The sequence below is a fragment of the Camelus dromedarius genome, chromosome 1 (genome assembly GCF_036321535.1).
Source record: "Camelus dromedarius isolate mCamDro1 chromosome 1, mCamDro1.pat, whole genome shotgun sequence".
Taxonomy (NCBI): Eukaryota; Metazoa; Chordata; class Mammalia; order Artiodactyla; family Camelidae; genus Camelus; species Camelus dromedarius.
The window spans coordinates 87,914,168-87,941,162 of record NC_087436.1 but is presented as its reverse complement, the minus strand read 5'-3'; the positions used below and the strand labels follow the sequence as shown (position 1 = coordinate 87,941,162).

General features: G+C 35.7%; 1 protein-coding gene across 5 annotated transcripts; it reads left to right on the top strand.

Moving 5' to 3' along the window:
* The first annotated feature begins 229 nt into the window (after positions 1–229).
* OCIAD1 (OCIA domain containing 1) lies at positions 230–22,665 on the top strand. 5 transcript variants are annotated; one of them, XM_031434834.2, is made up of 9 exons: positions 230–368; positions 1,701–1,763; positions 2,191–2,271; positions 6,696–6,749; positions 13,157–13,204; positions 14,235–14,370; positions 15,275–15,450; positions 19,436–19,588; positions 22,133–22,665. In XM_031434834.2, exons 2-9 carry the CDS (start codon positions 1,706–1,708, stop codon positions 22,168–22,170), a joined length of 744 nt encoding a protein of 247 aa, XP_031290694.2. In that variant the 5' UTR covers positions 230–368; positions 1,701–1,705; the 3' UTR covers positions 22,171–22,665. The 5 variants fall into 5 exon arrangements, with proteins under 5 accessions (XP_031290694.2, XP_031290713.2, XP_010991154.3 ...); XM_010992852.3 differs by having other exon boundaries at positions 275–477; XM_031434841.2 differs by lacking the exon at positions 230–368 and adding an exon at positions 390–526.
* Positions 22,666–26,995: the final 4,330 nt, after the last annotated feature.

Genomic DNA, 26,995 nt, shown 5'->3' with positions numbered 1-26,995 from the left:
GGCTGGCGCAGCCGCAGCTTGGCCTGTGCGCGCCGCGGCCTTGTAGGGGAAGGGAGGAGGGACGAGCAGAGGAGGACGGCGCAGACAGACGCAGGCGCAGACGTCTATTCCGAGGCTGCTCGCCCTTAGACTCCGCAGGGAGGTCTTGACGTCATTTCCTTCCTTAGGTCGCCAGTGCTTCCGGGTCGCGGTCATTTTGATCCCGTTTCTGGGTGACTTCTTGGTAGCCGCATCCTTGACCGCTCCCCACCCCCAACTCCTCTGCAATCCCGCCCTCCCCTCCCCCCCAGCCCCTCTCAGATCCCCTCCTAGCTTTCGCCCCTGGTCGCCCGCACTTGCCGCGCTGTTGCCCGCGCTGTCGTCGGGAGGTGGGTGAGGTGACGCAGAAAGCCCCGTTCCGGCGCCCATCTACCCACTCACCGCTTGCCCGCGGCCAGGCGCTCCCCTGCACCTTCCGCCATTTTCCCGCCTGCGAGGGTGGGCCGATCGCGCTTTGGGTCTCGGGCTCCTGGGTGCCGGTGACCGGGTTGGTGAGGGAGCGTGTCTGGGGAGTGTTGGTGGGAGGAATTATTGGTGACGGATGTGTGTAGGTGTTGCAGGTGGGAGACGCAGTGGATGGGGGGATGGAGTGCGGGAATCGACGGTCATAGGACGAGGGGGTGTAATTCAGTTTTTATTCTTTGGGATTAAGAGATTAAAATGATGCTGTTTAAAGGGGCTTTGTCAACCTTGGCAGTCTTTCTAGGTAGGATGCTGTTGTGGGAAATAAGGGATTTTTCTTTTACAGTTGTTTTGGTATATAAGTAGCTTACTCAGCAGTCTCCATCCATCCATCCATGAATTTATTCTTTTTGTTCTTTTTCTTTAGCCAAGGAATTGGTGCGTAGTGAGTCCTCAGTGATGATTTATTAAATAAGTGAATTGTGAAAGGGCCTCAGTTGCTATCCTCATCGCGTATGACATTTCCCGTTTTATTTAAATTTCTTTAAAATGGGAACAATCACGATCCTATGTGAACAGCCTGTAAAATACATAATTATCTAATCTGTTGGGCTCTTAAATCTGGAGGCATGGATTAAAAATAAGAGTATATGCTCTTTTTATATCTCGTATATTTTTCGAGGCCTCTCTTTGAGGAGGGAGGAAAGTTTAGAGGATACAGAATGTACTGTTAGCTTCACGCCACAGGGAGAACGATATGACGTCTTTGTTATTTCATTTTTTTTTGAAGTCCTGCTTTGTGGGAGAGGTAGTATGTTTCCTGATGATTATTTCAATTTTTTAAAATGGAAGCGCAGAAATGACTTGGGAATTCTCCTCTTTTGGAGTATTATCCTAGTAATTGGACATATATTTCTGAAAGGATCCAAACATAGGATAATGTGAAATAAACCAGCTTCAGGAGGAAAAATAATGTTTTTAAAAAATTTTTAATAACCTTTTGTATCTTAATTTGATAAAATCAGTTGGTAACTACTTAGCAAAGCATCTTTTCTTTTTCAATTAAGGGATCTAAATTATAGGTCTGTGACTTTTTTGTTTAGGTAAGTTTTTACGTTGAGTACTTCAGATGTCGTAGTGTTTAGTAAGTATTTGTTGATTGGCTGCCATGTAGACTAGTAATTTTATATACTATATCTTGATTTATTTTGACCAATCTCAATCGTTTCTAATACCTAACATAAATGTTTTTGATGCAGGAAAGATGAATGGGAGGGCTGATTATCGAGAGCCGAATGCAGAAGTTCCAAGACCAATTCCCCGTAACTATCAATTAAGTATTTATAACTAGAAGCACTTTTTATGAAGAGAAATTTTCACTGCCTTGAGTAACAGTAGCCACTGGACTGGCTTCATGGGTCTGTGACCTGTACAGTCACACACAGATCCACACTTGGTTTAATGATGTCCTCTTGCCATTTTTAATTCTTAATTTGAACAAAGGGTTTCAAATTTTAATTTTCCTCTGGACCCAGCCCATTCTGTAGCCAGTCCTGACTACATAGCCAGTGAATGGTAACACAGACTTGCATGCTTGAAGTAAAGATTTGCTAAAAGTATACAAGCTACTCGTTACATTACTTAATTTTAAAAAAAAAAGTATGTTTTATTAATGTATAGACAGGTAATTTTTTACATTTAGTTTTTCCGTGGATGTTTTAATGTTTGCCAATTTTCCTTGATAAAAAGACATAGGGGCTGATTACATTCCAACAGAGGAAGAAAGAAGAGTCTTTGCAGAATGCAATGATGAAAGCTTCTGGTTCAGATGTAAGTTAAATTTTCTAATCAACAAAATCTGACTGTAGGACCTGAAATTACAATGATTTCATATAGAAAAAATGGGCAGACTTTTGGCATTAGTGTAGTTATTGCTAAAAGAAGTTGACTAAGGAAATAGAATTATATACATTTATTTAAATTTTTTATTGAAATATAGTCGATGTGATAATATGTTAGTTTCAAGCATACTACATAGTAGTTTGACATTTGCATACATCATGAAATGATCAGAATTGTATGCATTTTAAAATAGTGATTTCTGGAACTTTTGTCAAGACCATGAAGTATTTTTGTTGGTTATTAATAATAGCATTTAACTGATTGTACATGGATTATGTAAAAACAACCCAGTAAGGTTGATAACTATTACCCTCACTTTAAAGATGAAGAAATTGAGGTTTGGAGACGTTAAAGAGTTATCCAGTGTTACACAGCTGGTAAGCAGTGGTGTCTAGACTTGAAGCCAGCTCATGATTTTAACTCTTAAACTTTCAATCATTACATGATAAAAACTGGTTAGTTTCTGTTTTATCATTGTGAGATGTTACTACATTACCAGCTGTTGATTTCTTACTAGAGACCGTATACATGAAGATTTTATTTTTAAAAACAGAATGCTGAAAGCAACACAAAACATAATCTTCCTTTTGGATAGAACCCTGTTGTTGATTGACTTGATCACTGCAATCCTTTCAGATAAGGTAATTCTAAAAAAAAAAAAAGCAAGATGGCATTTGTAAAGGGAGGAGGTAACTTATTAAAGAGGATGTACGTTTTCATCAGTCTGCCTGGTATTTATGTAGTGTGTAAGTTACTATGCTTGGAAGGTGTTTTATGAGACATAGTCTTTGTCCTAAAGTAGTTTTATGATGTAGTTGAAACAGAGCTAACTCATGAAGCACTTTGATAAAGATTAAGTGCATAACAGTGATAGAAATGTTAAAAAGAGATAAATAAATTGAAATTGATTTAGCTAAAAAGACATTGTTAAACAAGTGAGACTTAACTAATTGGACTTCAGGTGAATGAACGGTGGAGAAGCGTTTAGATGAAAGGAATAGTGAGCAAAGGCAGAATCTGCAATAACTTGATCTCAACTAGAGCTTTGAGGCTGAACTGATTGGAGCAGAGGTCTTTTACTGGGGGTAGAAAATAAACATAATACTCAGGAGTTTAAGGTTTGATTTATTATATATTGTAGGTTCTTGGGCCAAGGGGATGTGTAAGATTTTTAAGGAAACATTAGTTAGCAGTGTACAGGATGGGTTAGAAGGATGAGAAGGTGTACAACTCGTTGTCTCTTTGCCCAAATACACAGGTATTGAAAGAATCTACATAAAAGGGTTAGTTTAATGTGTATTATATTTTACAGTAGGTCTCAACCTCTGAAATTGCTGAAAAGGTGTATGAATTCATATTTGTTTCATTCATCTTTTATAGGGTTTTGTGAATAATATTTCATACATGTGTACTTCTGGTTTTCAAATGAGACAGTATAGTGATTTATAAGAGCATTGACTGAGGCCTGACTGTATGGATTCAAATTACAGCTCTATCACATATTAGCTTTGAGATTTGGGAGAAGTTCCTGATGTTTGTATGCTTCAGTTTCCCTATCTGTTACTTGGAGGTAATATTGACCAATCTCATTGGAATGTTCTAGGGATTAATTCAATTTAATTTGTTATAAATGTTAAGGTATTTTATTAAATGGCTGTTAATGCTATTGTGATTAATAAAATAAAAGTTTCTGTTGAAAATAATGAATTTAGAGAAGCACTTTGCTAGTATAGGAGAAAAAGAGTTAAAGGAATTTTAGGAGTCCTTGTGTTGGATATGATTGGGACCATGGCCATAATACAGAATAGTGTCTGGTCAGCAGTGTTATTGAATGGCCTTAAGAAACATTATTTAATAGACTCCGTCTGCAGTAGGAATCATGTAGTGCAGTAGAAAAGGCCATTGACCTGGGAGTCAGGAGACTTGGGTTTTGATCTCAGCTGTACCACAAACTAACCATTTGTGTTGCTTTGATCAAATGACTTGTTCTTTCTGGGTATCAGTACTCTGATTAGGATGAAGACTAGATAATCTCTGAAGTCTGTTTGAATTTTACCATTCTCTTTGACAATACATGAATTGGATAGATACCTTAGTTCTAATCTGTTACCTTTGATAGCATGAAAAGAAGTTAAGAGATTTATGCAAAGACCATGGTGAGTGGCAGAACTAGTGCTGGAATCTCCTTAACCAGATGATTACTCTGCGTCATACCATCTTGGCCTAGAAAGAAAGCAAAATGGGGAAAATATTGTCCATTGTAGAGATGGTCAACTAACTCATTGCCTTTTATTCTTATATGATTCTTCAGTGCTTCATGTTGCAATCCTTGAATTAAACTGAAGGAAAAAAATGATTGCAACTTGTCCTGATGCTATAATTAAAAGGACTTATCCTTTGAAAAACCTTAAATAATAATGCATGAAGACATTCCAACCAACCACCATTAGATCATTTTTCCAGCAAATGTAAAATCTGTTTGTAAGGAGTAGAGCAAAGATTCAGAACTTAGGGTTTCTGCAAATTGTGTCTGATGGCAGTATTCCAGAGTTATGGATTTTAATCATGAAATCTCTATAATAATTCAGATGTCTTAATGACTTTGCTTAAATTGCCCAGACTAGACCAGGGTTGAGCAAGCTACAGTTCAAGGACCAAATCTGGTTTTGTATGGCTATAAGCTAAGAATGTGTTTCACATTTCTTAATAGCTGAAAAAAAAGTCAAAAGAAGAGTATTTCATTACATGTGAAAATTACATGAAATTCATATTTTTGCATCCATAAAAAGTTTTACTGGAACACAGTTGTGTTCATTTGCTTATGTATTGTCTCAGTGCTTTTGCTTTAAAATGGCAGTTAAGTAGTTAGAACAAAGACTGGCCCACAAAACCTAAAATATTTACCACATGGCTCTTTACAGAACATTTCCTAACCCCTAGTCTGGAACTGCACTGTTCAGTGTAGCAGCCACATGTAGCTATTTCAATTTAAAATAACTTACAGCAGAAAAGATACAAAGGAAAATCAGCAAAGAGAAAGGAGTGTGGGTGAAATCCAGAGGAGACCAGGCACAAGCTTCTAAGTGTCCTCTCCCAATGGGGTCACACAAAGAATGTGCTAAATTTCTCTATTCGCATGTTGTAGTAATACATGTGAAGTATTATCTACCAAAGAGTCTCGTTAGAGACTCAACACCCAGGGTTTTTATCAGGTGCTGGTCACGTAGGCACCCTCAGCCTGGCAGATAACAAAATTCCAGACTCCCAGAAGGAAAGGAGGTGTTTAGTGTGAACTGTATTTGTACAAATGGTTTGGCATAATGAGCCACTTACTATTTGGGTAAAGTTTTCTACCAGTTTACCAGTCAAGCTCCCAGATACAAGCTGAGGACCAACTTTGCAAGCCGGCCGTTGTAAGGAAAGCAGTCTCAGGGCTGCTGTGTTAACTTTTTCCTGCATACTACCGAACTGGAAAACAGATACAGACTGCTCTCATCGTTGAAGAAAATTCTTTTGGATAGTGTGGGTGTAGAAGACTGATTTCTTAAATTATGAGCCCCTTTGAAATTATGATGAGAGCTTTGGATTTTTCAGTTTGGGTTAATGTGCATATATACATCATATTTTCATTTGGTTTTTTTGGAATTCACTAACTTAGGAGAAAGAGCATTAGTATTTAAAATACATGCTTTTTAATTCTTGCCCTGATCACCATATGATTTTAGGTAAATATATCTTGTATATTGGTTCACTCAGTATAATATAGAACTTAAAAACTTGAGATCTGGTATCAGATAGAATTCACTGGCATCCAGAACCTGCCATTGAAGTGGCTGTGTGACCTTAAACAAATTACTTAACATCTCTAAACGTCAGTTTCCTTGTCTTTAAAAGGATAGTAATAATAATAATACCTACCTCATAGAGATGTGGTAAAAAGTAAATGAGATAATGTACATTAGGCACTTAGCAGTTACTCAGTAGTGGCTCTTGTTATTTATAATATGCTTCTTGCCTCCCTCAACATTAATTTTTTCCACCTTTAACTCCAGAAGTAACTTTTGGTCAGTATTTACTATGTTGTTTTAATTGATGATGTTAGTGAATGGCTTTTAGAGTCTAAATCTGGGTGGTTCTTAAATGATATTGTTTGATATTTTCTTAAATTTAAAATGCTTTTTATATTTCTCTGAATATATACAGTACAGCTTTTAAAAGTGGAAAAATCTCTTACAGATGTTAATTGTGCCACTTACTTCCTAATTGGTTTTACTGATACATGTTTATTCTAATGAACTCAGACAAAATCTTTCCCTTTTGTTGGTGTTGACAAGTTCTTTTTCCCCCTATAGCTGTACCTTTGGCTGCAACAAGTATGTTGATTACTCAAGGATTGATTAGTAAAGGTAAGTATTTTAAACTTTGAATTTGTTTAGCACTTTGGATATCATAATATTTTATTTTCCTCATCTTTAGCTAACTCACATGTGGGAATGTGTCATATTAAACATCACTGATAAATTTCTGCAACATCAGAAGAGTTATGTCTCCATGGATCCAATGATTCAAATATTAAATTTGAGAATTTGATGTCCTCCTACACGATAGTAACTTTAACACTATAAGAGCAAAAAAGTAACTAAAAGCCAGTGGTAGTTTACAGGAAGACAGACAAACCTGGTATAGGTATGCCATCCACATCACTATCAGCTAGGAGCTTGTTAGAAATGCAGATTCACGGCCCCATCCCAGACCTACTGAATTGGAATGTTTGAGTTGTGGTTCCAGGTGATTCTTACATACTGGCTTAAAGGTCAGGAGTTCCCCAGCTCCCTAAACCAGATTTATCTTAAAATAATGGAGTGGGGATCCTTCCTTGTCCCAAATTCTATTGCCTTAGATTGTGGAGTTGAGTTTAGATTAAGTATTAAATGTGTCAGCCTCTACATCTTTAAATTAACAATAGAAATAAATGCTCATTACATTTGTTTTGTGAACTGTCTTCTTGGAATTAGAAAGTGTTCAGAAAAGGATGGTTACCTTAGGATGCCGCTACATATCCTAGAAATCTGTTCTTTAAATTAACTAGCTCCTCCTAAAATGTGACTATGATAGGAAGTTTTAGCCTTTTCACATTAGCAGAATGAAGTACTTACTTAGACAGCATAGCAACACAACTAGTTGAGAAGAGTAGTTTTGGAGGGAAGTGGGAAGACTTTTTATGTAAAATTTTTTTATTTCAAGAATTCCCAAAGAACCTCACTACAGTGTGTTACTGTGACAGGAATTTTTAAAATGCAAACAAGTCAAGACATACATCCTCTTAGACTTCTTTTAGAACTAAATTCTTTTATAGACTAGGATTGTTTCTGTAGTATGAAATAGACATTTTAATCACATTACTTTTAAGGAAAAACTGGCACAGGGAGCTATGAATGGAGAGGTTATAGAGTCTTACTGTACTGCCCATTTTATTTCTCTTAGTTCTGTCAGTCATTTAACAAATGATTGGAGCTAGGCATTTGGGGGAGGAAGTGGAATTATACAGATGAAATTTAAGAGCTGCTCGTAGTTCATGTGAGGAAACAATGTGAACACAATGTTGAAGCAAATAGAGAATATAATTAAACATTTAATAAGCTTCTAAGTTGTATAGTAGAGACTAAAAGAGCTGTAGGTTTTCCAGAAGAAAGATCTCTGCTGGGCTACTGTAATGAAGGAAAAATTCTGAAAAGAAGGGAATTTTGGAAATGAGCAAGAATTAGATTAAAAGAGAAGGAAGAATATCTCAGGAAGGAAGGATTTGGTTATCAGAATAATAAGCATGACTTTTGGGAGGGACAGTAGGAGACTGAGATGGCTGGAGTGGCAGAATTTCTCGAGTGGAAACTCCATTGAATAGGTAAGGTAGAACCAGGAGAAATGGTCGTTTTGAGTAGGTTTCAAAGAAGGCAAAATTTTGGAGCTTTTGGGCTTAAGAAGAGTAGGAGACTGGACAGCTTGAATTAAGGCAGAAGCAGTAAAAATTCAGAGGATCAAATTGCATCTACTCACTTAGACATTTTATCTTCAGCAATGAAATCACACCACTGTTGGATTATTTTTTTTGCTTAGCTTGGGAATGCCTCGCTCCTACATGTAACTAATTATACACATAACTGAACCAGACAGAGAAATTCCCTTTTTCTAGTTGCACATACACCCTGATAGGACTGTTGTGATATATTAGAGTGAATCCTACTGAAAATATTAGGGCCTAGTACTGAGGAGACAGATTATTCTTGTAGCAAAAATCCTCTTGGATTCCTAGTCACCATTTGGTGATTAATTATTTGACTTGTCATTAATGATGATTTGTGCTTCTGTGATTTCATTAGCAAAAGTCATGCCATGAGCAGCAACAGTGTTCAACGTCTTTCTCTGTAATTGTTCATAATGACTGAGCCTGGAGCCTTTCAGTGGAATTTAGTAATCCATTTTTTAGAAAGGATAAATTGTTGAAAATGACTTAACCTAATTTGTGGAATAACATTTTCTGTTGAGTATGTCATCTTTACACCTTGGTCAGAGTTGTTTTACTGCTGAGGCTTTGATGCTTTGAGTGAAAAATAAAGAAAAGAACATTGAGTGATATGTCACTCATTTAACTATTAACCAGAATTAAGGGCTTTTGTTATTACTGAAATTGTATTGGGGTCTTATTTTTTGGGGTGAGGTATTCTAATTAAAAAGTCAATCTCAAAAAAAAAAAATGGGAGAGACTTTAGAAAAGGAATTCAGAATCCATCAAGACATTCTGCATTTAATCCAAATGCCTAACATCTTGTATATGCTTTCATCTACAGGGTGTCATACTCTTCCTAGTCTTAGCTGCTTCCTGTATCCTCATTCCTTTTCTATCAAAACATTTAAACATGCTCAGTTCTGTTCTAACTTGAGAACATAAAAAAGAAAAATCTTCTCTTATATCCCTTTACAGCTGCTCCCAGCTGTCTTGCGTTTGAAACCAGACTTCATAAATGAGCACTTAACTTTTTATTTCTTTTATCCCACTGCAGTCTGTGTCATAGATTATGCGTGTATTCTAACATGTGCTAAAACTTACCAACACAGCCTCTTTGTTGCTTAAATTCAATGGACAGTTTTTGTTTTTGACCATTATACAACTTTAACCAGTCCTTAAAATTTTACTCTTCCCTTGATTTCCATTACAGCACATTCTTCTGGTTTTTCTCCTATCTCAGTCAACTTCTCCATTTTTTCATAAGTTTTTTGAGTGTCTGATATGCACTATACACTGTTTTTGGTATGCAATACTAAAAGACAAAAAAATCTGTGAACTCTTGGTGCTTACATTCTAGTGTGAGCTCTCTTTCTCCACTTGTGGTGTTCTTCACAGTTTGACTTTGAGTTTCAGTCTATATACTATCCAGCAATAATATGGGCTTTCGTGACCATTTATTGCTCTAAATCACATGATTTTCTCTAGCTAAGATATCTGCTCCAGAATCATAATCTGCGTATCTCCACATGGATGGCCCTCCTACAAGCTCCTCGAACATTCTAAACTGAGCTCATTTCTCCACAAATCAGTTCCTTTGTATTCCCCATGTCTGAAAGACATCACTCTCCATCCAGGAAACTGAGGCATTTTCCTTCCGTTCTATGCCTTACCTGCTTTGTTCAACAAATATTCATTCTCTAGTCCAGCTCTTAAATATCTCTGTAGACTGTCTACCTCCATCTACACTCCCATTGCAGTTAATGCAGCCGTCTGTTGCCTAGAGTATTACATTAGCTTCAACAAGTGTATTTGCCTCCCTTGCTACTTTCCTTTAGAAAATGGACTCTGGCAACTGACAAAGGACATGATGCATGTAGTAGACACCCAAGTACAGGTATACCTCATTTTATTGAGCTTTGCAAATATTGTGGGTTTGTTTGTTTTAACAGATTGAAGGTTTGTGACAACCCTGCACTGAGCAAGTCTTCACTGGCACCATTTTTCCAACAGGATTTGTTCACTTTATTGTCTCTGTATCACATTTTGGTAATTCTTGCAGTATTTCAAGCTTTTTTCATTATATTTGTCATGGTGATTTGTGATTAGTGATCCTTGTTACTATTGCAAAAAGATTACAGCTCACTGAAGGCTCAGATGATAGTTACCATTTTTAAGTAAGAAAGTATTTTTTAGTTAAGGTATGTACTTTGTTTTTTAGACATCGTAGTATTGCACATTTAATACACTACAGTATAGTGTAGACATAAATTTTATCTGCACAGGGAAACCAGAAAATCTGTGTGATTTGCTTTATTGCTTTATTTCCGTGATCTAGAACTGAACCTGCAATATCTCTGAGTTATGCCTGGTTTTCATTGGGAGAATAGCAACCATCACACTGTGTTCTGTTTGTCTTCATTCACCCTCCAGAGTATAAACTCTGCGAGGGTGACGAGTGTCTTGTTTACTGTTACATTCCTCCTTCCTAGCATGTAGTGCCTGTGTGTTACAAGTGGTCTGTAGGTATTTGGTGACAGAATAAAGGAACAACTTTTTTGTATAAATATAGATATTATTATCATCCTCCCTTTTCTCCTCATCACCTCAGCTGTCTAAGTGAAGGAACTGAGGCTAACAGCATAAATCAGTTCTGACTGTTTTTATACTTTATATAAAATTAAATCATGCACTTATGTATACATGATACGATCTTTTGTGTACCTTCTTTCAACACTGAGATTCATCTAGTGGTATGCTGGAACTGGCTTGTACCAGCTCCAGAGAGCTGACTGTTAAAATTTCAGGAACTTGGCAAGCCAAGTTTTAAACCCTTGGTAGCTCAAAATTGGTCACAGTGCAGGTGTTTACACCACAGAAATCGACTGACATTACAAATCAGGGCTTTCTATTTGAAGAGCTGGTTTACCAGCCCATCACAGGATTCATCCACATTTTTGCATGTGGTGGTAAATGATATATTCTCATTGCATATAGTTTTCCAGTATGTGACTGTGTCATAGCAGTTTATCCATCCTATTGTACATTGATGATTATATAGTTTTCATTTTTGATGTTACATTTTTGATGTTCTGCCATGAATGTGATATCTCTTGGTAGACTTTTTGCTGTGTCATAGATTATGTCTATGTGTAGCTTTGCTGGATTTTCCAAACTGTTTAGATCTATTTACACTCCCACTATCAGTTTATTAGTAGAGTTCTATTTATGTCACATTGTCACCAACACTTGCTATTTTTGTGTCTTTTAAATTTTAGCCATTGTGGTAGTGGACAGTGATGCTGATTGCATTGTGGTTTTAATTTAGATCTCCCTGATGGCTAATGAAGTTGAAGACATTTTTTGTTTATACCCCATTTGAAATATATCCTCTTTTGTGAAGTGTCTGTTCAAGCCCATTGTCCCTATTTCCATTGGATTGCCTTTTCCTAATAGTTTTGTTAGAGTTCTCTACGTTCTGGAAGTGAGTCTTCTGTCAGGTATATGTATTGCAGGTATTTTTTCCCACTCTGATTAGTTGTAGATCCTAATAGAGTCCAGTTTATCAAATCTTTCCTTAAGATGAGGGCTTTTCTTGGTCCCTTTAAGATCTTTGTCTATTATAAGGACGTGAAGAATTTCTTAAGCTTTCTTTCATAAGTTTTATTGTGTTTCTCATACTTAAATTTTCAAGTCATCTGGAATCACTTTTGAATATTGTATGAGGTAGCATCAAGGTACATTTTTCTTCGTACAGATACGTGGTTGACCCAGCACTATATTTTGAAGACTGTTCTTTGTTCACTACAGTGCAGTGTTGTCATAAATCAAGTGACTGTATATGTGGGTCTGTTTCTGGACTCTTTCCTAGTTTTGGTCAGTTTGTCTATTCTTGTACTTTAAAACATACCATCTTAATGACTACCGCTTTATTGTTTATCTTCATATCTGGTGGTAGTCATTTCTTCAGTTATATTGTTCTTCGGTGTTGCCTTGGTTTTTCTTCATCCTTTGTTTCCACATGATTTTTAAAATAAGCTTTTCAATTTAGGGGAATACTTCCTTTGCTTTTAATTGGGATTGCATTGAATTTATAGGTGAATTTATGGAGAATTACCATCTTTACAATATTTAATCTTTGAACTCATGAACATGGTACATTTCTCCTTTTATTTAGCTTTCATTTCTCTCAGTAAATTGTAGCTTTCAAGATCTTTCATACTTTTCATTAGATTTATTACTGGGTCTTTGATGTTTTTTGGTGCTATAATAAATTGTATCTTTTTAAAAATGTTGAGTTTTTTGTCTGTTGGTATGTAGAAATAATGTGGGTTTTTTCTGTTTTTGTTTTATTTATTGACCTCGTATCAAGTGGCCTCGCTAAATTCACCTATCGTAATAGATTAGAGTTTTCTTCATATTTCTCCTGATGTTGAATTCTCTTTTAAAGAGCTTTAGACTTCTTTGGTGTTATGGAAAGAGCCAGTGTTGTCAGATAGCATTTAGATAGTCTGTACTGATATTTTCTTGTATCTTTGGGCTGCTCAGAGCTGCTGAGAAATAGATTTATCTTAATTTATACTGCATTGCTAAACTTATTACTACTTATTACTCTCCTGTTAGAAAAGACCAAATAATGACTAGCAGAAGTAGTTTCTTCGCATTTTTTACCATAATTTCTGTGCCATTTTCATATGTACTCTTAGCATAAACTTGGCATAAACCTATTCTTTTATCTTAATAAAAGATAAAACATCTTACTTATGTAAATATAACAATGTTACTCAGAAATGTTTACTATTTTATCTTTAGGAATTCTTTCAAGTCATCCGAAATATGGTTCCATCCCTAAACTTATATGTAAGTATGAACAACACTAGTTCTCTTAGCTTTTTTACCTAAGTAAAATAGCTAGCTTTTGTCAAGTGTTTTGTCTTATCTTACTAATAACAGTTATTTGGTTATTTGCTTTGACAAATCACTTTGTTTAAGCTTTTCATAAATGGACAACTTGGGCACTTTTTTATTAGAATTAAAAATCATGAGTTACTTGAAAGAGGCATTTTTTTTCTCTTTTTGTAATGTAATAGGACTATTAAAATAATAAATTATTTTGTAAAGATACAATATTTGAAATTAAGTTCCCTTGATCTCTGAGGAAAGAAAGTTGTCCAGCTATTCTGATTAATCATAATAAAGTGTATTTTAAAATTAAACCTAATTTTTAAAAAACTCCTTAATTTACATTTAGTAAATAAGCATAATTTATTTACATTTATAAGCATAGCTTTCTTACATTTTATAATATTGTTAAAGATAATAAATTGCCCTAAAAAAGAGTACCTGAGGCCTTTTATGAATCTTTGCAGGGTAGTGTCTCTTTTGTATTGGAAACAGACATAAGATGCAACATTAGCCACATTTAGGTAGCATTTTGGAATTCATTACTTTAAGGGATTTGTTGCACCTGATTTAGAAAACAGTCTTATGACATTAGCTAGGCAAATAGTATGATTCCTATTTTACAAGAAATGAAATGACCTAAATCCCTGTGACTAGGCTAGAATTGTGTAGTTTTGATTCCTCGCTCTATTATACTGTTACCACATGTTTCCTATCTATATTAATATATTAATTAGTAAAGTGGAATTTATTTATCCGATAGCAGCTTTATTTTAGCTTATTTTGTGAAAGTGAATTATATCCACGGAATCATTCTGTGAACTTTAAATCTGATTTAATGTGGTACTTTTACCATTATTTCAGGAAATCTCAGTTCTTCCACACCAAAGACATATTTAGAGCCACATTTTTTTAAAATGTTCTTTTAGAAGAGATATTTATCTAAAGAGGCGCACTGAGTTACACTTTGTTTATTTTTACAAATAAGTTGCTTGCATCATGGGATACTTTGCTGGAAAACTTTCTTACGTGAAAACTTGCCAAGAAAAGTTCAAGAATCTTGAGAATTCCCCTCTTGGAGAAGCTTTACGATCAGGACAGGCACGACGATCTTCACCCACTGGGTAGGCCAGATTCAGATTTTTATTAAAGGTTTTTTCATTTTAGCCAAAAATTGTAACGAGCTAGTACTATCTATTGCCATAATTTGGGGCATAAAACATTGCCTAACTGAAGGATCATTGGAAATTTGCCATTTTGCTGCAAGCTCAAGGTATTTTGTTTTTAAAAGTAGAACAGGATTGGTTTACTTTTGTTTCAAATATAGAGTTGCATCCTATTGGGAGTGCATGTCCCAGAATGAGAGATTTTAATTTGGCAAACATGTTTGGTTACTATACTTTGGACATTTTTTTTGTTTTTAATTTCCAAACTTCAGTCCCATCTCTTAACAGGTTTCAACTTTTTAGTCCTGATTGTTTAAAATTGTAGGGAAATTGTATAAACATAGATAAATGAATCTGTATGTCTGGATAGGTAGATAAATAATTAAGTGGATTTGGTAGATAAATTGTCCTGTTATAAATGGCAAGCAGCATAAACTCCATGAGAGCTAGTATTACTTACATCTGCTTTAGTAAAATAGTGTTTATTTGGACTGCTACCTGTGGCAGCAACTTCTCTGTTAATGTGGGAGATTGACACATTTTCTAATCTGAAGTACTTTTTCTTTCCAAGAGCTTTAAACACAAAGTGATCTCTGGAGCAGAGTAATTAGAAAATAGGATATACATTTTTCTCTTGTATTAGGAGTGATAATTTTTAAGTTGTAAAAGTAGGTCAGGGCATATTTTTAATGTTTTTGTGGCAGAAAGAAACAGACTTCATCTTACTGGTTTAAATAACTATGTTAAAAGCATATGATTCCTTTAGAAAATAAGATAACTAATTTCATACCTTAACACACTTCTTTAAATAAGATGTAGACAGTAACCCCTGTTTCTTATACAATATGATTTTCTTTTATAGGCACTATTCTCAAAAGTCAAAATATGACTCAAATGTGAGTGGTCATTCATCTTTTGTGACATCCCCAGCTCCGGACAACGTAGAAAAAGAGATGCTTCCTCATTATGAGCCAATTCCATTCAGTGCTTCTATGAATGAATCTACTCCCACTGGTATTACTGATCATATTGCCCAAGGTAGAAACTTCTCTTGAAATGAATTTCAGCATTTTAGGGTCCAACGTATGTATAAACTTTATTTGATGACCTTTTCTGCTGGATATCACCTGTATGTTCCACCATCAGCCTAAACTCAGTGTGTTATCTGTTCATTTGAATTCATGCTTCATTCATTCAACATTTTGGAGGGTTCAATAGGTATCAGGCACTCTGTTAGGTATGGAAGTAAAGATGAATAAGACCTGGTTCTTGTCCCTGGGAAGCACTCTCAGTCTGCTAGAAGATAGAGAAATATAAGGATAAATTATTCAAATGTCCTGTTAATTGAAAATACTAACCAAGTTTACTGAAATAGCAAAGAAGAAATGACAGTTTGTGCCTCAGGGAGTCTTTAAAAAGGTTACATGTGTTAGGGTAGCCTTGAAGGCCACTTCACCTTAGCTTCTTTGTAATGTGAGAAAAATAATTACCTGCCTTACAGAACTGTTGTCAAGTGAGAAAATCCATGTGAAAGTGCTTTGTGAAGTTTGTGTAAATACTAGCTTTGAAGATCGCATAATGTAAGTGAAACAGTATCACCTTTGAATTAAGGCCTGGATTTGAATCCTGATTGACATTTGCTAGCAATATGACTTTAGGCAAGTAACTGTAATTTCTGATCCCTTTGGTTTCTTGATCTCTTGAATGGAGATGATAATCCATCTCTTAAAGAACTTTTGGGATGAGATGAAATAATCAGAGGTAATGCCTGGAAAGAATAGGCTCTCAACAAATGTTAGCTAGCTTGCTTGCTTGCTTCCTTCTTTTTTCCTTCAGTCTAATTTGCAGGGAAAAGTGAATTAGAAACAGAAAGTACAAGTCTGCAATTCCTTATCTAAAATCCTAAAATCCAAAACACTTTTTAAAAAACAGTTTTTTAAATAAATCAGTGATAAAGGCAGATCTGAACTCATTTTAAACCCTGACCTAAAAACTGATATAACTCTGTTGTCTTTATTTATCTTAATACGTTTTTTCTAGATTTTGTTGTAGAAATATTAATGTGTATGCTATTCATTGCTACTTCCTTCAATGTACATTAAGTAATAAGATATATACTGTAATAATTTTCTAAAATCTGAGAAACTGAATTTTTGAAACATTTCTGACTCCAAGGGTTTGAATAAGAGATTGTCAACTTTATGGAGTATTCTTTGAAAACACTTGCTTTGAAATAAGTAGACTATGCCAGTAACAATGAGGAACAAACAAGTTTAAGGGAAAATTTGGGTCTTCATTTTGTTTAAGATGGGAGAGATTTGAATCTATATGTAGGTTAAAGGGAGGGAGGGAATATAGTGGAGAGAGAGGTGTCAGTTATAGGTCAAGTAAGGTTCCATATGATGCAGAATGGGTTCTAGGTAGGTCAGGGTATAAAGTAGCCACTAGCTATATCTGGCTGTTTAAATTGATTAAAATTAAATCACATTGAAAATTCAGTTCCTCAGTTGCTTTGGCAGCATTTCAATTGCTCAGTAGCCGTATGTGCTAATAGCTATTGTGTTGGACTGTGCAGATACAGAACAGTCTCACCATTATAGAAAGACAGCACTGCTTTAGAGCAAAAGTTGGGGTGAGGGAGGGATGAGTAGAAGACCTTTGCAGAAGTAGCAGGAGAGAATGGAAGTTAAGGTAATTAAAGAGATTAAGTTGTTGAGAATCTCTTAATTCTCAACTTTTTGTTTTCCTGAATGGTTGGAAACAAAGACATCTGATTAGTCAGAAAGGAAAGGGGGTAGGAAGATTAGGAGAGGTTAAACTCATTATTTTATCTCCAAAGTCTGCTGTCCTTGTTCCTTACTGCATCTCCCATTTTCCATCTCCCAAGTTCAGATCCATTCTACTTCTGTTCTAGTCATGCACCAACTCTTCCCTTTTAATGTCTTGCATTCTTCTTTGTTACATAATTTCTTTGCCAAATAAAACCAAAAAAGCCTTTTGGTATCTGCCCACAGACTATGGCACAGCCCATATTTTAATGTTTTAAGTCATTCACTGCAGCCATCCATCATTCATGCTCTGCTCTTCCGACTCCTCTAAGTCAAATTTGCCACTCTTTGTCCCCCGACATGGGCCCACAGTGGCCTCCTTTGCTTTGCACTACCTGCAGTCCTCCCTTATCAGGACATCCTTCCCTTTTAAGTCCTGTTTGTCTTCTGCATTGTCTTACCAGGAATTGAAAGAGTTATTAATTTTTCAAAGTAGAAAGCACTCTTTCATAGTTGTTACGAGATTTATCATAGATAGCTTATTACAGTTAGATTTAAATCAATGCTTTTTTACATTTTCTTGTTCCTTCCAGGTCATTATAGTCAATCATGCTCCCTATACAATGGAAGATACTTTCTTTTGGCTTTTATAAGTCGGAAAAAAGCTCTCTAATTTTCTGTCTGATTTGTTTTCATTATTTGTCACAGAATTTCAGAATGATGAAATAGTTTTCTCTTTAGTAAGAAAAAATTTTAAACCTAGAAGGAACTTTATTGATAGATCAGCTAGTTCAAACTTCCATTTTTCACAATTGATAAACTCAAGATTCAAAGAAGCTTAGTGATTTGCCCAAGGACATTGTTGGCAGAGTGGGAATGAGAACCCAGAGTCCCTAACCACTAATCTAGCACACATGATCTCCTTCAGAATTTACAATACATCATTTGTGGTGAAGGGACATGAGTTCAGTAGTTACTTATTACTAATGAAATGCAAAGTGCTTTTAAACCCAGCATAAGATTATAATACTTTCTTTTGTATTTTTTTTTAGCAAGAAAAATTTGGTTTTCAACCATGGTATATAATAGTATTAGAACTAGTTGGAAATTTAAATGCTCTGTGCTTTGTATCAGTGCAAGTATACTTTGTAGCAAAATAAAAGTTGTAGTTGAAAACATTCACTGTATAGTTATGTTGCTTTGAAAATTATGATTATTTACTGGGACCTTACCATTGAGTTCTTAAATAGTACCACTTACAAAGGTTTTAAAAAATATTTTAATTAATATGGCTATGTTATTAAAATGATATGCCCAATTTCTGTGTCTCCTTAAAAACCTCTGAAAAATAATACTTTTGGAGTAGTGTGTAAGACTTTGCTAGTTAAGTAGTTCACTGAATGTTATGTTACCATTAGTTAATTTCTTTAAAAATGTTTATATGGCCTTTCTTGCCGACTGTATGTTTTATAAACTGTGTTCAATATTTGGTCCTCTCAACCAGTATTAAGATTAACCATTTCCTTATTTTATAATGTTTGACTCTTTGATAATATATATTCATACTTTGACTTTCTGTGGGAGAGATAAAGAATAAATGCTGGTTCCCCAGGCAAAAGTTGCTACTTTTTCTGCCTCAGTGTTGCATCCATTAGACCGGAGTGAAAATGATGCATGCTGTGATTAAAGGCTATGTTTTATACTTTTCAATAGCTATTTTCAAGTATTTTTGTTTAAATATAAAGAGGGTAAAATAAATTTTTTAATACCTAGAGTTGTTTGCATTATTTAGATTCTGTTTTATAGGAACACTTAATTATGGAAGTATTACTAAATAAAATTACACTATGTCAGGTTTTGTTCAGTTGTTACTAGTAGGGTATATTTCTCTTTAATTATATAAACTATATGAATACGTTCCTAGTTTAAAACACTAGCATTTTAATGAGTGAATTGTTTGTGCTGGTATATCTTATATCCATTCTTCTTCTGGCCATGGTTAGTTTTAAGTTTTTTTAATGTTGATTTTAAATTTTAGAAATTAAAGCTTGGAAGTGTAAGAGGAAGTAGAGTTTAGTTTTATAAGTACCTTGGGGAAAAAACAGAACCTTTGGAATGCTGGTAATAATTTGATCCTTCATTTTACTTTATTCTTTTTTTTTTTTTTTGTAGGTAAGAAGCATTTATAAAATTTAGTTGCTTTTGGATTTATTCAAATCCTTTTATCACCATTTATTAACTGTTTGTTGTTTTAGGACCTGATCCCAACATTGAAGAAAGTCCTAAAAGAAAAAATATTACATATGAGGAATTAAGGAATAAGAACAGAGAGTCATATGAAGTTACTTTAACACATAAGACTGACCCCTCAGTCAGGCCTATGCAGGAAAGAATGCCAAAAAAAGAAGGTATGATAGTCTAGTCTGAATCACTTTGCTCTTTAGGATTGGAAACTGTAGCATTAGTTAAAATCTTTAATTATACTAACATGTGATTTAATGCCTTAGGCAATTAACCAAAATAACATTTAAGAGAATAGCTACTTAACAGTTATCAATTCTTCCTTTTTTAAAGGGTTCCAAAGGCCATTTTGTGTTAGAAAAAAATAATGAAGTCCAAATAGTAGTATGAATTAAGACAGACAAATTTTGTAATACACTGTAGAAATTATGCAAGCATTTGACTGTTATTTCCTTTTAAGAAGCCACCTTGGGAATTAATGTCATTTTTTAAATGATGCATCTGTTGCATAAAACCAGGTCTGGTGACCTAGGGTTGATAATTGGGCTGTAATGCCACTTTTGGCAGAACCACAGAATCATGACTGAGTAATAAAATGATTTTCTTATATGTCTGTGGAATTGAGATAGAGTTATATGCCTTACAAATCAGCTTTATGGCATTTCCAAAAAGGGAGTTTGACTTTTTTTTTAACAGTACTTTCCCTCTATAATTAATTATAGGTTTTAAAAGTACAGTTTCTTTTAAGTCCTTTTGGAGCAGCTTCGCATTACCCAAAGCAAGTTTTCTGACGCAGCAGTTCACCTCTAATGAAAGAGGGCATTTTGAATGGGGGTTCGTAGCTATTTCAGTACAGAATTTTTATGATGTGTTTTTTGAGGAATTTTTGAAGATGTGTCATTGTTTCAATGTTTTCTATTTACTACTTTAAAAATTTGAGGAAGGAATAGGTCCTTGGTACCTTCTTGAGAGTTGTTATGCCACAGAGAATGCAAAAATACAAAAATCCTTACTATTTTTTATTATGATTATTCTTTTAGAGCCAATTTTATTTCTGATCGTTAATGGTTATTTCATTTAGAATTCTGTTTTATAACACTCATCCATCTCTGTCCTATTATTGATGTAAAAAAATCTAGCTTTAAAATAGATTTGTGATCAGTACTTGTTAATGTTTGTCATAAGAAATTTAGTGTAAACCTTATGTATTCAGTGGCCATGACTCTGTAACATGTAAAGACTTACCAGTACTCTGTTCTGCTAATCAATTTGAGGATTTAGACTGTAAGCTCCATGAGAGCAGGCAGTAGTAGCTTTCTCATTTTGTAATCTTTTCAATTATATATCTGCATAGCATAGTACCATGATTTAATATGTCAGAAATTGCATGTTTTGGTTGGGCCTCCTATAGTAATAAAGGTTAAGAAAAGGGAATATGATAGATGTGTGGCATTTGCTGGATTTGGACATTTGTGGTTTTGGCTGTGAACAGGCTTCAAGTTCTTTTATGTGACACAGTAATCCAAAAGAATTTTTTTCTTTGTGAAAAGCTTTTTGTGTGTGTTTGTGTGCTTATAAAGAAAAAACCAGTTATGAAACAGTTTCAGTGATTTTGTAGAATGTTCTGTTCTAGAATCTAGACAGAAATTTGACAGTACAATGTAGATTTACTGGGTCAGAAAGTGTCAAAGTTTCCAGCTTTAGTTTATGTGGATTGTATTTGTTTTTTATCTAATTAGAAAGTACGGGAGGAATTTTCAGTTAGCTGTCAGAGCAGTGATGTCACCACACATCATGTAGCTTCATGAAAACTGCCTTCTACTCATAAGGGAAGGAAAAGCAAGGGGAAAAGGCAAGGTATGAGGGGAAAGGGTATGTAATGTCTCACTGTAACAATGGGGTAGTTTTGACTTCAGAGACTCACTGAAAGAGTCTTGGGGAAGGGGTCCCCCAGTCATACTTTGATAACTGCTGCTTTACGTTGTTACCTTCTGAAGAGCTGTGATTCGCAAGGCTACGTAGAAGAGAGGCTAAGAAGTAAAATAGAGAAGACAGAAGAGCATGTTTCAAAATACAATTTTATGTAGAATGCAAGAATATTGGAAAATATTTCCTCCTTGTACTAGTATTAACAGCTCATGGGAGAGAAGGTTAATCAGAATCTGAAGACTTGGAGGGGAAGATACCGCTCAGTGGTAGAGGGTGTGCCTAACACGCATAAGGCCCTGGGTTCAATTCTCAGTACCTCCATTTAAAAATAAATAAATAAACCTATACCTTTCCCAACAACAAAAATATCTTGAAAAACCCGAATCTGAAGACTTGACCATTACTAATGCAATTTTTGTGTGTGTGTGAAAAACAACATTTGAATGTTTATTATTGTTGTTACTTTTCATTTGCTGCTAACTTTTTTGTATGTGCTATAAATATATACCACGCTTACTTAGTTGGTATGATAAAGTTGTAAAGGCACCCAGGCTTTGGACCTAAACAGACCTTTGTTCAGACTTCAGTTCTACCTGTTCCATTAGGCTTGTACCTTGGGCAAGTTACTAATCTGTTTTCCTTAGAATGGGGGTCATTTGACTCTCATGTGCACTTATCAAATGAGAGAGAAACATAACTTTAAACCGTAATAGTAGCAAACAAAATAGTGCCTTTTACTTATTACTATTTGGAATCATCAACTATTTGTGCTTTTTTCCTAGTCAAAGTAAACAAATATGGAGATACTTGGGATGAGTGAAAAATTGCATCATTGGACCTACTGAAGGAGTTTCACTGTCCAGCTTCATCTAGGTGGTCGTGAACATCTGCATGCTTTGAGCTCAGCAGCAGTCTTCATAAACACATTTAAACTAGAACCTGAGTTTTTGTGGTTTGGCTTATTAAAATGATGTTTTAAAAACAGATTTCAATGTTAACATTGTGTGAATATTCATTTTGGGGAACTCTTTGAATGATGGTATTAGGCCATGATTGTACACAGTTGGGTTTCAGGGCAAGGATACTGCTTCAATGAAAACAGGATACTCTGTTATTAAAGTATCAAGAGAGTGTAATGCTCTAGAATCACCATATATGGGAGTAAATGATACCTGCATGTTCACTTGGGGTGGGTGGGGGGAGCGAGCATAATTTTAAGTGTGAAACTTTACATCAAAAATAATTAAAAAGGCTTTCTCCAGTGTTTGCTGTATTCTCTTAAATGTTTATGGTAAATAAAATTTAAAGGAACATGCATCTTCGTTGATTTTGTCATTTTATTGTTTGCAATATTTAAGTACAATTACAAGTAAGTGGTGTTTTGTAGGGATTAGGAAAGGTACACGTCTCTGAATATTTAATAATTATATGAATGTGACTCGGTAAATAAATCCACATACAATAAATAGCTCAATCCCTTAAAAAAGCAGTGCTGAAAAGTTTGCAAATTCCAGGGGAATAAAAATTTGGTATACTTTATTCATTATTGACCTAATGTATGTTTCTGATTCAGGTGAATGGAAAATGAAATTGTGTTCTCATCTAAACTATACTTACTCATTACATTTCTACCAGAAATTAGCTCAGTTGTTTCAGTTAGCTACTGCTGCAGAAGATCATCCACAAACTTTGTGGCCTGAAACAACAATCATTTATTATCTCGGTGTTCTTAATGCATCAGGAATTAAGGAAGGATTCCGCTGAGTGATTTGGCTCTAGGTCTCTTGGGTCTGAAGTCAGATACTGGGTGGAGCTAAGACAGCAGGGAGCTAGGCTGGGGCCTGGACAGGGCCTCTCCACTTAGTGTTAGGACCTTGCCATGTCTCCTACGATTAGCGATGTGCCCAGAGCCATCAGACTGTTTACAGGACCATTTAGGGCTCTAGCATGAGTCCAGCAAGCATGTCAAAAGCTGTATTGCCTTTATAACCTTGCCTCAGAAGTTGTGTAGCATCATTTCTTCATAAGCCTACCTATCAAAGGGTGGGAGTGTAGACGCCCCACAGAGTCACATTTTTAAAAGAACACATGGGATGGAAGACACTGAGCTGTCTTTTCAGTCTGCCATTTGACCATAGTGATTGGCACCATTCCCACGTGCAAAATAAACATACTTTTCCCAGGACCTTCAGTTCGTAATCCATTATAAGAGCTCTAAGTCTAGGAGCTCATCATCTAACCAGGTCCAGTTGTGGATGAGATGTTTGGGTGAAGGTCCTTTAGTACCATTCCTCTCAGCCTGAAGACCTATGAATTTAGAAGTAATCATCCCTGTTCATCTCAAATTCTAATTAGGCAAAACATTACTTCTTTAGACTTTCACATTCAAAAGTGGGGGTGGGGAAAATGAGAGGCATGCAACAGTCACCTGCCCATAGCAATTCTGAAGTCCAGCCAGCCTCATTCTCTTTGACTAGGAGTGAGGCATAACTCCCCAGGGGTTATTCTTCAGGGCTCTTGGGCCTGCCCTCTGAGTCCTCCCATAAAGGTAGCTCGTGTTTGCCACTGAGTAGTGTTCTCAGCCTGCTTCCTGCCCATAGGAATTAGGGATCCCAAGGCCTCTTTTTATACAGTCCATCTCTAAACTGATAGAATTTTCTAAACCCGTGGAATTTTGTTTTTTCAGAACCTGTGGAGTTTTAATGTATCAACTTACAGTCCATTATGCAAAAGCCTCCCATAAATCTACTAGAAATAGTCTCTTTTCTAAGTGGTGCATCCTGTAAGGCTGATAAACAACATCCCTAAGATTCTGGGAAGCCTTGGGTAGGGTCCACGAAGTTATGCCTTTAAGACACGTAGAAGGCCATTTGTGTCTGAAGTGTCCTGAGGCACTCGGGCTTCTGAAGTCCAGAACAAAAAATTCTAGTGCCCAGCTCTGGATTCGATCTTTGCCTGGAAGCCACTTCTGAATCTGAGAACTTCTTTCCTGGCTTAAAAAGACTCTCCTGAGCTTTTATATTTTCTCCAAATCACTTTTGAAAATGGAATAATTTGTTCTTTATAGTATGTTTCTTCTCTCTCATTTTACTTTAGACAGCTAGAAAATGCCAGATAGCATCTTCAACACTGCCCAGAAATCTTAACTAGATCAAGTTTATGAGGTACATCTTCCATTTTTCCATTTTACCACAGGTAACAGTTTCACTAAACTTTACTGCCCAATCAGGGTCTCCTCCAGCTTTCAGTAACATTTTCCTCTCTCTCGTTATCCCTCCTTGACAGCCTCCTTGGAAGCTCTTTAGGCTTCTGATAATGCTCTCATCCAGGCCCTTTAGGTTTTCCCTAACAACCTCCTCAAGGTCCTGCCAACATCCACCTGCCACTTTTTCAAAAACCAATGCTACACGCTTTAGGTTTTTGTTACGGCAGCCCCCCACTTCCAGCTACCCGGTGTCTGTATTAAGAGTTTGATGGAAAAATAGAATTGCTCTGAATGATATAGAGTAAGGGATTTATTATAGGGATTCGATTTGAGGCAGTTGTGGAACTGATGGCTCAGTGTGCAGATACTGAAGGTACTGCAAAAATGAAGCCAGGTCACCTGTGAGTGGTAGAGCCTGGATCTCAGCACAGGGCCTGATACGGAGCCACTCTTGTTACCAGTTCAAGTGCCTGAATGAAGAAGCAGGTTAATCCTGTTGTCCTCTGAACTGGTCGTCATCATATATAGGTAGGGAGAGAGAGACATCAGAAATTCTGGAAATTCTGATCTATTTTGGTAAACAAATCAGACATAAAAGGATTTTTCTACTATTTTTAAAATTGTGAAATGTGTACTTCATGCAGAATATAGCTTAACTCTAGCAAGAACTTTTGAATCCCAGGATCATACAGAAGAAAAATTTAGAAACAAATGGCCACCTTAGCTAATAGTGGGTGGAAAACTTGAGTAATGTCTCAAAATTTAAAACAGCTTGATAGAATCCTTTCTTGTCATCCATTTGTATGTAACTTAAAACAGGAACACACTTCCAAGCATGACTGGAGTGCCACAGAATGCATGGGATTAAAAGAAATCATTTTGATGTTTTCTGGTTGGATAAAGATCATCCTTATTCTCATTAATGCCATTCTCCACTGTTAAGAGCATGTTACAACATTGTTTAGAGAAGGTACAAATGTGTGACAAGGCTTGTTGATTTCAGATATCAAGTTTGTCTCTTCTTACAAGTACATCCAGGGATAAAGTAGGTAAATGATACATTTTAAATTCCATTAACCAAATGTGAAATAATGGAATCTTTTCCATTTTCTTCATTCTTGAACATCAGTCCATGTTGTGTGTGTGTGTGTGTGTATAATTTTTTTTGTTTAATGGAAATACTGGGGATTGAACCCAGGACCTTAGGCATGCTAAGCGTGTGCTCCATCACTGAGCTATTTCCCACCCCACCCCACCGAGGTTTTTTTTTTTTAAATATATCATTAAAGTACTGCTTTTATAAACTACTGACCACCTTGGGGATGAGTGCTGGTAACCGCTAAATGCTAACAAATTCGGCTCCTTTAACACATCTTCTTGCAAAAACAGACATTCTCCCTCAGATACTTGCTTCCTAATATGTACAACAGATAATGCAGCAAAAATATTCAAGATTTCTTGGATGACCTTCCAATTTTTTTTTCTTTATTGATTTCCTTTAACAGTAAGATCACTGTGATAAACTGCTTCAATGAAAAGCTAATCCACTTAGGAAAATCAAGAGCCCAAACCATAAGCCCAACTGGAATTTAAAGGACTATGAAGATGTCAGCAGCAAAAGCAATGTTCCTTTTCAACAATAATGGATTCACCTTTTCCCACTGCCCTGAGGCTGATTTTAACATTGACCTGCTGTGCTTAGCAATGTGAAAATGTTCTGATCCCTGGGAAATCATTTTCTGGGACGCAGGAAATAAATGTGCCCAATTCTGAATTTTCACCAGTAGCTGAGATAACAAAGTCACCAATTGCTAGTTGTCAGAGCCAGGAGTTAAAGTGCATCCAAGAAGCTAAGATATTGGCTCTGTGTTCTGATTTACAGAAATAGAACTTTATCAATGGAAAAACCGGGTTGTGTAATATAAAAAAAGACCTTGTCAAAGTCACCCCATTTTATACACTTAATGTTCATGTAAAAATAAAAACTTCCAAATATTTTTGATGTAGAACATAAAATTTTATCTATCAAGCATTAACCTATGATGAGATTCCCTTTTTCACCTCCATGGTACAGGTTTCAAGATGTATTAAGTAAAATGCAACTGTGAACACACACCACACACACTATATATATATATAAATGGTGATACATATGCATATTTTCCTGAGAAAATGCAAAGATATGAGAAGTTTTCATGGAAGGCTCAGACAACCTGCTGTAAAACAAAAGGTCCCCGGGGGAAGAGTTTGTTTTCATGCAAAAAAACCTGGCAGGAGAATAGGAATTCAATGCTTGGAGTTGGGTTGGCTAGCCTCTGAGCTCCCTCAAAGCCCTGAAGTTTATCATTCCATGAATTAATTCTGGTGATTCCTCTCAGAAATATGTAAACTGTTTCTCGGGAGAAGGAGGGACATTTTGGGAAGTTGTGTTTATTCTTTC

Excerpts from the sequence above, each read along its gene's own strand:
- OCIAD1 (XM_031434834.2), top strand. The coding sequence starts at position 1,706 with ATGAATGGGAGGGCTGATTATCGAGAGCCGAATGCAGAAGTTCCAAGA. Across the intron at positions 2,272-6,695 it reads TGAAAGCTTCTGGTTCAGAT|CTGTACCTTTGGCTGCAACA; the intron begins GTAAGTTAAATT and ends TTCCCCCTATAG. Across the intron at positions 13,205-14,234 it reads TTCCATCCCTAAACTTATAT|TTGCTTGCATCATGGGATAC; the intron begins GTAAGTATGAAC and ends TTTACAAATAAG.